The sequence below is a fragment of the Micropterus salmoides genome, unplaced genomic scaffold, assembly GCF_014851395.1.
Source record: "Micropterus salmoides isolate LMB-PRFRI ecotype aquatic unplaced genomic scaffold, ASM1485139v1 Ms_hic_scaffold_7, whole genome shotgun sequence".
In the NCBI taxonomy this organism is placed as follows: domain Eukaryota; kingdom Metazoa; phylum Chordata; class Actinopteri; order Centrarchiformes; family Centrarchidae; genus Micropterus; species Micropterus salmoides.
In genome coordinates this window covers 31,156,691-31,173,052 of record NW_024044459.1, presented here as the reverse complement: position 1 = coordinate 31,173,052, position 16,362 = coordinate 31,156,691, and the positions used below count along the sequence as shown (strand labels likewise).

Genomic DNA, 16,362 nt, shown 5'->3' with positions numbered 1-16,362 from the left:
TTGGATGAGGGACGAAACGTCTTCTAGTATCTTCAACCAAGTCCAGTTGCACTTGATTTTAACCTTCTTTGGATAACTATGACCTGGAATACTGAGAATCTTCACAGACAGCTATGTTTTATTAGTGCTCATAATTACATTGCTAGCATGCCTGTGTTTAGCATGTAAAGGGTTTACCATTATCACTATCTTAGTTTAGCATGTTAGCATGCTAAACGTTAAACATAGGCATGGGGATTGTTAATTTTTATTGATATTGATACCATTATTGATACTGCTTAACAATCCGAGTCTTTATCGATACCATTATCGATAATTTACTATTATTTGGTGATGGTTATTTGGTAAGGCGAGACCAAACGGACATGAGGTAGGACTGTGGAAAATATTCAATGTGCGATAACATTGTTATATATTTAGATGACCTATCACTTGCGATAAATAAACAAATATTGAAGTGTGAATATTAGCCGCCTGCATTATTTTAAATTTATTATAGATTAGAATTGAATCTTTTAAATACAGCTAAATTTTGTTTCTAGAGCAGCAACATTAATGTTTACAACAGCAACATCACTATTACTGAGTGACGTTCAGAGAGAATGAAGAACTCTAACATAAGTTCCTCCTCTTCCTCTTCCTCCTCCTCCTTTCTGCTGTTATTCACTGCCTGCATGTAATGTTACCTGGTAGAAGGAGGAGCGGCAGGTTTGTGCCCACCAGCAGCTGAGTTTACAACAATGTGCCAGATTTTAAGACTACAGACCAGTCAATGCCACAGACATATTGCTTTCTATTTAGCTTGTTTGTAACAGTTGGCTAATACCAAGTTAATGTTAGCTGTGCTTGTATAAAACATACAGAATGACAGACAAAGGACAGATATGATTAAATTAACCGTTTCTACATGTTTACCCTACACACAGGGTAGGGTAAACTGCTGGCAGCTGTGTGTTTGTGTGTGTGTGTAGGGGCTGACAGAGAGCAGCAGAGGCTGCAGTGTGATGATAAAGTCCCGGGACCGTTTAATACCGCGTTTCAGTGCCATCAATAAATAAACATTAGTTTTCTTATTTTCTTATTATATCGCGTTTCTAGTTAAATCAGTTTTGACACTCGAGACATAACATTACATTGTAGGACCCGCTAGTCTCGATAGCAGTATCGATAAGCTCAGAACTTATTGATTTTTCGGTTTTGCGATAGTTTGGAACCAGGTCCTTTTAGAACCGGGTATCGATCCCCATCCCTAGTTAAACATGTTAGCATGCTATGTTAGTATGTTAGTTAGTCTTCCAGTCTAAAGATGTTTTGATTATTGAAAATTAAAACTTTGATCTGCAAGTGGGGCCAGAGGAAAACTCCCACTAACCAAAGTCATTTGGATTCATCCTCTGAGCACCATGAATGTCTGAACCAAATTTCATCCCAATCCATTCAATAGTTGTTCCGACATTTCACTGAAAAACAAAAATGTCATAGTGGCACTAGAGTAAAAGTCCGGTGGATCACCATAGACAGTAGTATTCATCCTCTGGGGAACATGAATGTCTAGTAGACTGATAAATCAGCCAGGACATTTTTTTTTTAAACTAACAAATAGTATCAGCCTCAAAAATCCAGTATAAGTTGGGCTATACAACCCATCCAATATTTCAGTTTGGACCAAAGTAGTGGACCAACTGATCAACTGTCCAATGTGGCCATCCATAGAGCCATGCTGTTAGCATGGCTAAAAATAGCTTCTTTCAAGTGTTCATATGAGTACCTAAGTATTGTTTTAAAACAGACCTGAAAAGTATGCCCATGGGACAGTTTGACATCTGTTTATAAGATTTACTGCATGCCAAGATTACATTTTTGCTTTTACATTCAACAGCTGTTTACAAAAGAAGCTTAATGCTTCTTGTAGCTTGAGAGAATTAATGTAGCTTGAGAGAATTCAATGGCAACATAAAAAGGTTTTCTGGTAAAGTATAAGTGAGAATAGGCTGAGAACAATGCTGCACTGTGTACTGTGCCCTGTTGTTCAAATAACAAAAAGCCACTGAAAAAGGAGGTGTGTTTCACACAGTCAACAAGCTGTGGTTGAACCTCTGTGGCTAGAATGTTCTCTGTGGTAGTGAATCTCTTCTTTTTTGATTGGTGAGACGTGTTGAGATAGTCTAAATGTTACTGTTTGAACAAACAGTGTGTGTTGCAGCTGCCTTGAAAACGGACCTCATGTCATCATGTCTATACTTGGCTAGTTGTCTATGAGAAAAGGAAGAATACACAACCAAACAAAATGGCTGAAATGCAAAATACTGTATGTCAAGTGTTTAGAGTAGTGCTGGAGTGATTTAGTATTGCACTGCCGTAAAGGTGGTGCACTTATAAGAGAGAGATTTAACAAAGAATTGTCTATATCGAAGCAGCTGAACTTGAGATATCCTGACTTTTAGTTGCTGTTAAAACAATGGACAATCCTGCATTTCTCCATAATGCAACTCAATAGCAATTTTCATTTGACCCTCCCTACCAGATAAAAATGCACTTTGTCTTTAAAACTCAGCGACCTGAGTTTACATAGTTTGTAACACAGGCTTTCTGCTAAAAATGTGGAGTCTGCAAGCCCAGGCCAAAATAACCAAAATAATAAGAAAGAATGAAGTAATCCTTCACTATTTTTGGACAGTATAATATTAATTGATTAAATGGGGAAAGATATCATGGAGAGCAATGGTTTGTTGTAGTATAAAGTGCTTGTCTTCACTTATCAAACACCAATATCATTGCTGTCTGTTTTCATAGTAACACGCAGAGTCTCTTCTCTGTCAGATGTCTGTCCGTTTTCCAGCAGAGACCATAGATTAGCAAGCTTTAAATACCTCTCAGACAGCATTGAGCCATAAGATGCTGGACCTTTTACTGGCCTCTCTCCTCCTGTAGTTAAAAGGAAAAATGCAGCACTATGTTTTAATAGGCTCAACGTAGCCCCGGGGAAGTTGATGAGGCTTGTCAATTATAAGGATGTATTATAGAGCTTGATCTGGGCGCTTCTCGTCTGCCTTACCTCCCACAGCAGCAGCGCAAGGATGAGCATTAACTGCAAGGTGATGTGGGCCCTAATTCAATGACACAGATTTCCACTCGCTGTCCAAGAAATGAGCGTTGTGTGAGAGCAGGATGGGGTCCAGTGAGTGACAGAGTGGAAAATGTGAAGAATGGCTCAGCGAGACAGGGTTGGTGAGGAGCCAGGAGAGACAGTGGAGAGCGAGTGGGAAAGCTGGCGTCAGCAGCAGATGAGATGAGCGAATGGAGGAGGAGTTGACTGTGCTCAGGGAAAGGAGTAGTATGAACGTTCACATACAGGCAACCCCCCGCCCTCCTTCCATTACTCCCAGCCCCAGGGACGGCATCCATGACAACAAAACCTTTCCCTAGATGCTTCTGTAACAAGAAAGCCTGAATCTGATGCATTTTTCAGCAGCTGCTCAGGTATAACCTGTGGTAACACATCAGATGCACACCACTGACACTTTCCATTAGGGGTGTTCTTGTCACACTTTCCCCCACCTCAGTGACCACAGAGGTGTTGGTTTAAGAGGAACACACATATCAATAACCTCAGTGACAGTTTTAGATAGGATGTACTGCTTGCTGTGTGGAGTGAAGCAGTTTTACACCCAAGATGAGCTCTAGCTGGAGAGAAGCGTATTTGGTCCATCATGTCTCAAAGCAACATTTTCCCTCCTTCTTTTTTCCTTAGATATTTGAGTATTTAAATGCAGCGTAGATGATAATAATAATAATAATTGTGTTTTGTGTAAAACAAAAATGTCAAAAAAACACTTTATTTTTGACTTATTGAAAGAGTCTGGAGTTATGCTTTGAAGTTAAATAAAATTTTCAGGTCTTACTGTACATCTTTAAAAATACAATACAATACGTGCATTAATTACATTGGTTAACAACTCTGATAAAAGCGTCCACCAAAATTACCTACAAAGCATCACTTCACAATCTGTTATCTTTCCCGGTAGCAGGCCTCTCTCTGAGTGCAGTCTAGGATGTTGCAATTTAATGTTGCATGTCCTTCTCTTTAAAAGAGTGATTCGGACAGGCCTTCCTTCACTTCCAGAGGAAAACAAAGCTATTAAGGATGGAGACTCGCATGGCCTCTTATGGCGAAAAGAAAGTTTTCCCCCCAGCCAAGATGTGAGAGGGCAGCCAAGCTCACCCTGAACCCACCTGGCCCTGTGTGACAGTGGGGTTAGAGTCCCACTGCGAGGCTTGATGTGGCAATACATCACACAGCTACAGCTCACCAGAGAGCAACCACACTGGTCTCAGGCGAGGACAGCTGGAGGACATCGTGGGAGGGAGGATAAGGGAAGTGAGGAGATGGCAGGAAAGATAGCTGCAAAAGGCACACGGGGTCATACGGGAAGTGGCTGCTCTTGCTTGGTTTCCTGTTAGGAAGAGCCACAGGGAGAACATGAACAACTGAGGCCTGGATTTTTGGCAGAGGCAGGTATATACAGCAGTTAATTACAACAAAATGGGAGGCAGTGAGCAGAGTTCTTGGCTGCATGTTTTGAATAAAACTTCCCACATGAGGACTCCTGTGTGGCCTTTGCTCTTTCCTCTCAAGGTCCCTGGTCAGCAACCTGTACCGTCCCGGCATAAGAATGCAAATATTTAAAAAATCACTCCGGTTTTTAAGAACTTGGGTCTTATTTTTAGTTTTGGCCAAGAGTTTTGGCCATCTTTTCAATTGGTAACAATAGTGTTTTACTTATAATGTTATCTCTGAAATGTGGGAAAGCAGCAACATTTCAAGATGTCAAACAGGGCAATAAACATACAATCATACAGGTTTTAAAGAAACACCTATGTTTTCCAAACTTATTTGGAAGTGAAAACAAAGGCGAAAACTAAAATTATTACCAAAACTTTACATTCTAAACATTCAGCAAAGTTGGATGATGAACAGGTTGACTTCTTATTTCAACTTTAAAGTAATAGTTGGTTAGTTTAGTTTAGCACAAAGACTGCAAACAAATGAAAACAGCTAGCTTGAAACTGCAACTTCTCATTTTTAGAGAGCTATAACTTGCTAATTAGTAGCATTTGACAGAGCCAGGCTTCCCCTGCTTTCAGATTTTTTGCATAGCGTCATATTTAACGAACAGATATGAGAATGAGTTTAATCATCTCATCTAACTCTCTGCAAAAATGTGAATATTTCCAAAAATCTTAATTTGGTAAATACGTGTGTGTGTGTGCTCACTTCCGGTTTTAGATAATCCGGTTAATCTGCTGGCATGTTTACAATCTGTCTGATCGTCTGATTTCTTTGTGGCTACGTGGTTGTGTTCCCAGATCTCGGCAATTGTTTCAGTGAGTTCAGTGATATAATGATAAAAATTGTTATTAGAAACATTATTATTATATTACAGAGAGAATCAAGTAATTTTCTGAAAAATAAACATTTATCAATCTTTGAAAAACTTGAGAAACTGGTTGCAAATGTTTTTTTATTATGCAAAAGATGGTTTATTTCCTCCACATGGTTAGACGAGTGTTTGAGGATTCTGGAAATGCCTTCAGAATTGTAAGTCTTGTTAAACAACCTTCTTGGTTTTTCAAAGATCGTGTATTTATTTTTTGGAAAGTCAGACGCTTAGCGCTGTGACTTCAATGTGTTGGTAATACATGAGAGTTACAAACCAGGGCTAAGTCTGTGAATGTTGAGCATTGCTCAGCCCTTGCCTCACTTCAGCTACACTGAAGAAATCTGACTGCCAAACAGCCATCCCTCTGAGCCCACTGGACTGTTTATAGAAAATCTTTCAGCTGAGCACATTTCATGCATCAGGCTCCATCAGACCGCTCATGAACAATTACCAGTGCTAATAGGCTTTCCGAGAGAAAAGAGAGCTACTGTTTATCTCTCCTCACCAAAGTTGAGATGTTTACATTGATGGCTGGGAATAAAACATCTCCACATGTTCAAATATTTATGAAGCTTGTGTTAAATCTACCACTGAGCAAGACTGTGCAGAGCTGTGCCACTATTGATCGTGGCCAGAAACACGTAGACATTCTGAAACCTAATGCATCCCACAGTGATGAACGTGTGGCTCACCATCACAGAGCCTTCCACTGCTAATCTAAAAGTACAGAGAAAATGACTGACTTTCAGGAAATCAATCAGGAAATCAATGATTTGGATGTTATTTTCAAATCCATTTAAGGAAATCATTATTTTCATTATCGTCCTCAGAGAAAACGTGAGAAATAAAACATGCAAACTGTGAGCAATCACGGATGCGACTGGCAGAGAAAGTTGTGCATGACTGACCAACTGAAGACGTGAGAGACACAGGCAGCTGGCTCACTGAGCAGTCATCTGTGAGTGTGTGACTGTGTGTGTGCGTGGTTCTCAGCAGCTCCAAATGAAATTAGCCATCAAGCTGAGTCCTTTAGCAGCAGTCTGCAGTAGAGACTCAAGGTCGGACTTACTGATTCTGCTGATGCGTTTTATTCTCTGGAGCCAGCACCACACTGCCGAATGAGGGGTTACTGCTGCCCACCGACCCCTCTACTCATTCCCACATTCAGTCATCCTCTGCACACAGACACTCTCTCCATTATCACCCTGGTCCTCCCTGGCAGGGGAGAGTGCATTTACCCATTAAATTAGGTGAGGGGAAGGAGGGGATGACGGCGTCCGCTGGAGTGCCTGGATACCCTTGCTGATGTGCAGTGGGGAGATGGATAGGCTAAGGTGTTCTGATTTCCCATATGACTACAGTAATTGTGTTATAATGGAGGCGGCAGTTGAGTGGCCATCAGCAGAGGGACAGAGGTACAAAGCTACCAGCTTCACATCCCCCTTCTTCTTGTCGCCATGCAGAACACTAAAGTGCAGAATGAGATAGCAGGGGATTGTGGGTCTGATGTGTTTTTATTAAACTGCATGCATGGTCTTTCAGGAACACAGTCAGAGCTTCTTGGGGTGAGGGATTATACTAGTGTGTGCACCCCAGCTTGTTACAATTAATGTTTGTATCACTCCTGAGCCACTGACTCTACAGTTTGCAACCATATCCCCTCAGGCAGGTAGTGAAGTGTTACACCTCATCTCCAGAAGTTGTTCAAGTTGCTGTCTCAACAACTGTTTGCTTACTTGATGAGCTTAAAACTGAAGCAGCATTAAAACTGCATCTCGCCTCAGGCTAATGTCACCAGTGATTAATCTGTTGATACTTTTTCCTGTTTATTTATCTTTTACACACTTATTCATTACTTCATTAATTGTCAAATATAATGACACATTCTTATCACGAGTTAACACAGTTTTGCAGGCAGTGTTACTCATTTGTAAAGCTGTAAAATATCATGTAGCTCAGTTTACTTGTCATGAAGAGTTTTATTCTCCCCATGAAAATGGTTGTATGACATTTTCTGTGGCTCTGGAGCTTTGACAATTTTGTATAAATCTCTCGGCCTGGGCTTGAGACTTAACGTTTTAACAGAAACCCTGGAGTTGTGGGGAGGAGGTCTAATGAAAGACGCTATCCAGTTGCATTATGGGAAATGTAGGAGTTTTGAGTTTTTGGAGTTTGACCCAAATTAGAGACTAAAAGTCCATTCCTTTTTTTAATCTGTCTCTTGCAAGTCCCCCAACTTTATGGATGTGACCTTTTTAATGGCTAAAACATTTAAATAACTTGAGACAAACAAAATGAGAGCCATTATTAGTCCTGCTGACCTAGACATGCATAATAACTATATAAACTATATAAATAACTATAACTATATAAATAATTTTAAATGCCAAATTAAGGCACACAGGTGGATTTAGTCATATACATCCCGTAGCAGTGATTGTCCTCATATTCCTTCTCTCCTCTGTATTTTGCTGTTAGGCACAATGAGACCAGTGCAGAGAAACTTCTACGAGCCGTCGTCTGCCCCGGGGAAAGGCGTAGTGTGGGAGTGGGAGAACGACAACGGCTCCTGGACTCCGTATGACATGGAGATCTGTGTGACCATCCAGAATGCTTACGAGAAGCAGCACCCTTGGCTTGACCTGACCTCTCTGGGCTTCTGCTACCTCATCGACTTCAACAGCATGTGTCAGACCAACAGACAGAGCCAGCGCAAGCGACGCCTGCGGAGACGCATGGACTTGGCCTACCCGCTCATCATGGGTTCCATCCCCAAGTCACAGTCCTGGCCTGTGGGAGCCAGCTCTGGCCAGCCCTGCTCCTGCCAGCAGTGCATCCTGGTCAACAGCACGAGAGCCGCCTCGAATGCTATTCTGGCCTCTCAGCGGCGTAAGGTCTACGGAGGAACAGCGGGCAACCCAGGCACTACAGGAACCCTCACTGTAGTGCGGCAGAGCAACACCTTTGCTGGAACCTCCCTCTGGTCTCAGACATCCACCTCCTCCTCCGCCACCAACAACAATAACATAAGTGTTGGAGGTGGGCAAGCCAAAGCTGAACAGGTGCAGTTGCCACTGTCCACTGCCAACTTCCCCTGTTCCCCCGTGATGCCATCTCTTTCATCCGCCCATGGCCACCACGCTCTCACCATCAACGGACAGAACAACCTGAACCGGCCGGGCACCCAGCGCATTTCCATGGGCACTGCCAGAGGAGCCATTCCACCAGGGTAATGATGTTTGCAAACACAATCATACATTCCCATTAGTTTCTAATTTGGATTTTCTGGAGTCTGCAGTAGCCTGTTACTTGTTATAACGCAGGCATAATGCTCGGATTCGGATGAATTTACAGTTCAGCTGAGGCAATGGGGGAATGAGAAAAGTAAAGAGGCAATCTGCGTTTCTGCTTGTCTGCTTCACAAAGCTTCAGCCCGCATGCTTCTGGTGTATTGTGCTCATGTCATTATCTGTCTTTCTCTACCTCTCTCCATACTCATTTATGACTACTCTCTTTAACATGCTGATCAATGGATCTGCAGAAAAAGCCTTGGGTCCAGCTGATTCTCCTTTGCCTGACTTAAGTGAGGAAGAACGCTTCTCTTTCATATGTGGGTTTGCCATGGTTACTGCTCTATAATGAGCTTATGTTGGCCCCAATAGGCATGAAATACATCAGCTCTTCTGGATCATTCTGTTACTTCTGCTTTAAACTGATTTGTTACTATCACACTACGCTGCGGTGGTTGAGTCATGGGATGTGAATATGTCTGACGTTGTATGTGGAATATCTGTGTGTGTGTAACCACGTCTTTGTTTTATGGTATGTGAAGTGGGCTCTGGTCTAGCTGTGGAAACATATTTGCCATGGAGGCAGAGCTCCACTGGGGAAGAATGAATAATGGATCAAGGAAAAGTGGGAGCTTCAGCAGAGCGCTCTGACCTCTGAGCAATTCAGCGAAAGGAGCCGAGGAAAAGAAGTGTGTCTAGCGTTGTAACCGATACTTCAGTCCCCTATCCTGCTTTCTTTTACTAAAATAAACCCTCTCCTGATCTAATTTGATTCCATTTTATTCTCACCGCTCATGGGGAGAGACACACTTACTGCATGTTTGAATAATACCGTCCTTCACCCAGACACACAAGCTTTCACTTTCTCTGGCCTAATTCTGTGTCACCGAAAGGGAAACATATAGGGTTTTTGTTCATCATAGCAGGCCATGACCTTGTTTCACACAGCAGGCAGGTGGGAAATAATGTGTCTCTGTGAAGATGCACATGTAAAAAACCAGCATAGGATGAACTATTCAAGAATGTTTCCTTTGTTTTTTTTACTAATCCAGTGAAAGCTCAGGTGCACGTGGAATTGTGGATGAAATGTGACTTTTTCAGCTGGCAGCACAAAGCGTTTTTGCGGAGACAGAGAGAGCGAGAGTGCGAGAGAGGAAGAGACAGGGGGGTGAGGCGGAGTGCGTCGGTTCCCAGGCGAGTGGCTCGACATACAGGATGAGTGTGGTTAACATACACACAGCAGGACATGAGAGCTCACAGACACACACACACACACTGAAATGTGAACTCCCTCGTAAATTCCCACAAGCGTGCAACAGACAGATAACAGAGGAACCCACACAGAATGTAAAACATCAGATCTGTTTTTCACACACCCACACCCTAATATAACTGGTGTTGGGTGCAAAGAAGGTATTTGGCATGCTGTGGCTTATTTAAATGAGTTGAGTTGTTGCTGCTTCGCATACAGAAACAACCATTCTCTGTCTGATTACAAGGGTTTTTTCAAAACACACTCACAAACTGTATATGACTGATTATATCTTTGCGTAAGCTACCACAGCACAGCATATGTTTTTCTGACCTGTGTGTGTCATTGATGACAAAGCCTGCAGTTCTAATATTGATCTTTTAAATGTTTAAAAAAAGACTAGTTGTGGCCTATAAATGGTGGTGGCGGTGGGGATTGTGTTGCTTCTTGCATCTGTCTTATATGCACAAATATTAGAAGTGGCACCATCTGCTGGTTTGTGTAAACACATCAGTTTATCTAATTACTGGGTTGAAACAACCCACTATATCATCAGATGCCTTGACATGATACCTGCTATAAACTGAAGACCTGTGGTTTGTGAAACAAAGTCATGTATAGTAACATATTTAGTACAGTATAGGCAGATGCAGTATGTTGTAGATAGTTTTAATTACTGGGCTCACACTGCATTCACACTGTTGATGTTGATGATTCTCATTATCGATAAATTAATTATTTTTTAATTATTTGTTTAATTGTTTGGTCTACAAACTTGCAGAAAAGTATGAAAAATTTCCCATAGATATTCAGTTTACAATGATTAAAATCAGAGAAAAGTAGCAAATTCGCACATTTTAGAAGCTAGAACCAGAGAATCAGAATGATGATGATTTTCAATCTGCTAATCAATTAATCAACTAAATGTTTTAGCTCTACATATAAGTAGAAAGATTGTGATATTAGTATAGTATTGTCTAGATTGATATTTCATGTTATTTTGGAAATAATTCAAAATTGTTGTGGGGGGTTTAAGTGTTAAAGGTTCAGTGCGTAGGATCTAGTAACATAAATGCAATATAAGATCCATCATTATGTTGTCAGTGGTGTACAAAGACCCTAATTAATGCACGTCCCCCTCACATGGACGTCGCCATGTTGAACCGCCATGTTTCTACAGTAGCCCAAAACGGACAAACAGCACTACAGCGCGTTTTGTCACTACGTTCTTCTTCTTCTTCTTGTAGAACTCTGGCAGTGTAGACGCTCATCACTACGTTGAATACATATGTTCGAAGAAGAAGTAATAATATACAGCAGGGGTCAGCAAATAAGTTTTGCATCGGAGCAATTTTTTTTATCCATTAAATGGTGGGTGAGAATATAACTATTTTATAACTATTTATTTATATTTCAGTTGAATGTTATGGTATTTGGTAAGCTCAAATGGTAAAGCATGAGACTCTCATCTAGAAGTCTAAGTGTTCAATCCCACATTGGGAGAACTTTTTTTTCCCTTCTTCAACAAACTGAACATGAAATGACTGTTTCACTTGCTCACAAAAAAACATGTGCTGTAGTCTGTGTGTTCCGGTGTTTGATCCACATCCATCAACCTACTGATTCATTTCCCCAGTGTCTCCAGGCAGAGGGCCATTTAGGGGAATCACGTTTTCAGATGACTATTGCAGGTGCAAGGTGTATAAAGCAGGCAACAGACTCTTTTAATGTTGTTCAGAATTTTTCAAAGTAAAAGCTTTCAATTCAACTCCAAATATAATTATTTTGCAGGCAAAACACAAAAGAGGAAGTGATTAACTGTTGCTGTCATGACTAAGATCTATTTCAGCAGCTATTAACTTATTTATTTATTTTTATTTTTTACCTCTATCAAAGCACCATAATCTGGTTGTGCTGGCGGGCAGTTTTGGTGAGGGTCCATAATCACAGAGAGAATTAACATGTTTCCCCTGTCAATGTTTAAAAGTGTTTATAATGGACTGCGGTGCAGAAACAGTGACACTGTTAGATTTTCTAGGTTATCTGTCAGTGACCAAGTCGCAATAACATATAGTTTAACTGATTAAATAAATTAAATAAATATAATTTCTTAACATATCTACCTAAAGAAAATTTCTTGACTGGCTACTCTCTGCTGTCTCAGAAGACGACACCTTTTGTCCTGTGACAGCCACCATAGCTACCATACACTCTTTGAAAAGGGGCTGGGGGATTACGTGGAGAGATGAAAAGTGATGATATTGAATTATCTGTCTGTTCAAAAGATAAAGAGACATATTAGAAATTAACAGAGCAAGAAAGATCTCTGGGTTTTTTTTTTCAGGTCTTTTCTGTATGTCAAACCACTTCCTCTTGACAGAAAGAATTACTGTATGGTGTTGTTTTCTCTGCAAAGCCAGAATGCACAGGCAAAAGCTCAGAGATTATAACAAGAAGAGGTGCTGTGTTCATACAAAAAACGGATAAGTGTGTGTTTGCACATGTGCTATTGGCTTTGTTTACGAACACCCTCCTTGTGTTAAGACTGCTCGTTGGATTTGTGACTGGAGGGCTGTGTGTTGAGTGCAGAGATCATTATCCCTCAGTGGGCTGCTGCACCGTTCTGCTCTGGCGCTCACCGTAAGATTAAAATTAATATTGAAATTAATGTATAAATCATGAGCGCTCATCTGGACTAAAGTGATGCAATTTGGAAATTCTTGGTGTCATTATTGCTTATTCTCAGGGCACTTCAGGTGCAGTGTAAAGTGGATTACCCAAGTTGTAATCCCCCTCAGTGTAGCAGGGGGTAGGGCTTGCCTCTGCTTCCCGCTACCCACATCAATATGCAATTAAGCACTCCTACAGTTCTCTCTCTGTAACCCCCTCTCACTGTCTTTATGGTGCATAATAAACAGATGAGGAGGTATTAGTCCTCCGTCAGCACTTTCCTAACTAGGCCTAATGTGGTTTCTCTATTTGGGGAATCACATTGCTCTCAGTCTGATTAAGTCCTCCAGGCAGGCTGGAGATTCCCTCAAGAAAGGAAGGATGATACCGAGCTGGATGACTGAAGAGGGACAGCGACCCTCGTGCCCTGACCTGACAGGGGCCATAATTAATATGGTGTTTAATGGGTTAGGTATGTAGGGGCTGGATTTATCACTTAATTGCATGGGTTATAGGTCAGAAATGACAGCATTAGACATGACAAATATCACCATAGGAAATTCCTTAGCAGTATCTGACACATTACTGGGTGGAGTCAGGCTCACGTTTTCATGCAGAGACGATGGACAGAAGGGAGCGAAGAAGTGAACACAGGCCAAGAGAAAAATTAGACTTGGCAGGGCGAAAGAAATTCAGAGGTGACGAGGTTCAGTGTGGTACGCTTAATGTGCCCTTTCAAAACTTGTGCAACAGTGTTGTGGTGGAAAGGAGAAATGTCTGCTCTCGTTTACACTGATGATGAGGTATAATTGCTTGTAATACCTGAACATAAGCCAACACAGGCTATGTTTCTGGCATAGAAATTAGAGATCATTAAATGACAGGCAGTGGATTTTAAAGCTCTCCGAGATTTTTCACATTGTGGATGATGGTGTTTTTAGTCAATTGTGATGTGAGAGGGGGAGAGTAGTAAGGAGCGAAAGGAGGAGAGTTAAAGCCAAGGGCTTGAAGTCATCCAGCATTAGGGATTGTCAGCAGAGTGTGAGGATATGGCATGTGTCTTAAACCCCAGAGCTCAAGGCGTAGCCAGGACAGACAGGGTCAGTGCCTCCAGAGATGCACATTTCTATAAAAAACAAGTCAAGAGAAAAGAGGTTAGCACCGTGTAGAATGAGATGGAGGATGGCAGCTGCACACAGGCTACAGGTTGGCTGGCTGGTTAAGGGTGCAGCCTTGTGTAAGAACCATTTCTGCAGTGCATAGACAGGTACTCACAAGCTTCTCAGAAATAATAAAATACAGTGCAATGGGAAATTGCCCACAAGATGTGGATATATCTGTCTCTGTAAAAAATAAAACAAAGCACAGTGTAGATAAGCACGTTAGCTTGTTTCTTTCAGCTTAGCAGATTATGATCATCAGTTGCTGCTGCTGGTTGTTTTTTGGTGGTTGTGGAATCACACAGTGCACAGCTGTTTCTTCTACATTGCACATTTATTATGTAACACGCTCTCTGGCTATCAGTGAGGTCTCTGCTAGAATTGGACTAGGAGTTGGAATTGGAGCAAAAGATTAAAAGCATTCCTAATGAATGTTATGTTATGGATCCTCAAAAGACTCTCCGTGCTGTATGCTCATGCAAAAGTGTAGTTTGTGCAAAATGTACAGACAGCACACACCAAGAGATGGTGTTAAGCGCTCTCAAGGTGTGCTGTTCCATTTCCACTCCTAAAGAAAATGATTTGTTTGATCACAGTGCTCTCTGTGAACAACCTAAATTATACATGCACTCATAAAGGGAGGCATCTTGTTCACAGCGTGTTTTGATTAGATTTATGTCTAAGTGCATGTTTAAATGAAGGTGGGGAGCATCTCCTTTGTTTTTATTGATACCACTTCCTGATTTAGATATTATGTTTTATAAGGTGTTTGTTACTTCTACATTTTGCTCAGTAGTGAAAACAAACACTGCCTTCAGAGAGAATAACTTGCCTTCCTCTGACTCAACCTGGTGCTTTTTGCAGAGTGATGGGCAGCTGGGTGCCATGTATTGACTGGTTCGTTTTTGTTGGAAGCATCGACTGCAGCAGATGAGTTCACATATTAATTCCTCTACTGTGGTTGAAGGTGTGAAATAACTCGCTATAATATTTGCTTGAAACTAAATCCTCCAACCAAGGTCAAACCTGTTATGGTTTCACACCCCTGAATTTGATACATAAGGTGTTTATCACAACTGCACATAGTTGTGCTTTTATTTGTTTTGAGTCACATCAGCCTTGCACTCAACAGGAGTCCAGGGCCTGTATTCATAAAAAATCTTAATACAAAGAGTAGCTCCTAGTGACAAAATTCTAAGAACATTCTTAGAAAGGTGGGCGTTTACTCTTAAAATTAAAGAAAAAATCCTAGTAAAGAAAAAAGTAATTCAGAAAGCATCTTAACCCTTAAAAGAGGTCTTAAGGTCAAAATTGTTAGGAGCATGGACAAGGACTTTTAAGAGGCTTAAGAGTTTCTGTAGTACAGGAGAAAATGGCAGAAAGACGAAGAGGGAGAAGAAATGTGTTGCAGACAATGGATGACAGTGAGTTAATCAGACGCTATAGATTAGATCGTGCAGGGATCATGTTTGTGACTGATCTTATTAGAGACGCGCTAACATCTCCGACACAGCGCAGGAATGCCATAGCGCCAGAAATGAAAGTAATCACTACATTACGATATTTTGCAACTGGGAAAATGCAACAATGCAGCAGTGATGATTTGGATCTGTCACAACCTTCTGTAAGCAGAGTGATCACACAAACAATTACAGCACTTTCAGAACCTCTTATTGTGTCGTAGTTCATTTCGTTTCCACTGGACATTCCCACCTTGCAGGCTCAAAAAACTGCATTTATGAATATAGCAGGTTTCCCTGGTGTGCACAAGCAGGGGGAATGAACCATTAATAGTTTGTGCTATACGCTCCCACGTCTGCTTCTTGCCCCGTGCTGTGACACCCGGCCTGAATTTTCCTTTTAGAATGGCCTTGTGTTCATCCACTAACTGGGCTAACAGTAAACACTGTTCCTCTGTCCAGTTGGGCTTTCTCGCCCTTCTTGGTTTTGATTCCATGTTTGATACCTTAAAACCAGCATTCAAACTACCACTTAAATAGACATGCCAGCAATCAGTGGATTGGAAAGAGTGGAACAATTTTTATCATTCTAAGCCAATCAAATACTTTATAGGAAATTACCAGCATGGTAAATAAAAAACAGGATCTATATACACATATATAATGTGTGTGTGTGTGTGTGTGTGTGTGAGAATGGACAAATAGGAAATATTACGCATGTAATTTCCAAAGTGAAGGCTTAGAATAGAACCTATACTTAAAATCGCTCTTTGTTTCCTTCTTGGACAACCAACCAATCACGGTTTTCAAAAGATTGTGTCAAAGATAGCAACGGGGTCAACCCTGCCTCCTCACTAAGATGAAAGTTTTTGTCTTTTCCTTGCTCAGAGTTGCTCTCAGATCAGTCCCTGATCGCTCTTAAGCTAAGATTCCTACGTAAAAGTTTTTAAGCTAAATTAAGAGTTTTCTGAAAGGATTCTTAGAATCTTTATGAATATGGGCTCAGGTCCTCTTGTCCGCTGGTGTATCTGAGTCCAAACCAGAGATGCAATAGGAATCCTCAGCCAGGCTTCACGTACCTTTGTGCTT

The 16,362-nt window shown here is 41.2% G+C and overlaps 1 protein-coding gene across 2 annotated transcripts in view; it reads left to right on the top strand.

The window, feature by feature from the left end:
• dtx1 (deltex 1, E3 ubiquitin ligase) overlaps positions 1-16,362 on the top strand; it is a 49,223-nt gene that overhangs the window by 20,841 nt on the left and 12,020 nt on the right. For both annotated transcript variants that reach the window (XM_038703106.1, XM_038703105.1), the window contains exon 3: positions 7,920-8,670. In XM_038703106.1, coding sequence (XP_038559034.1) covers positions 7,920-8,670 — 751 coding nt within the window. The remainder of the gene's footprint in view (positions 1-7,919; positions 8,671-16,362) is intronic.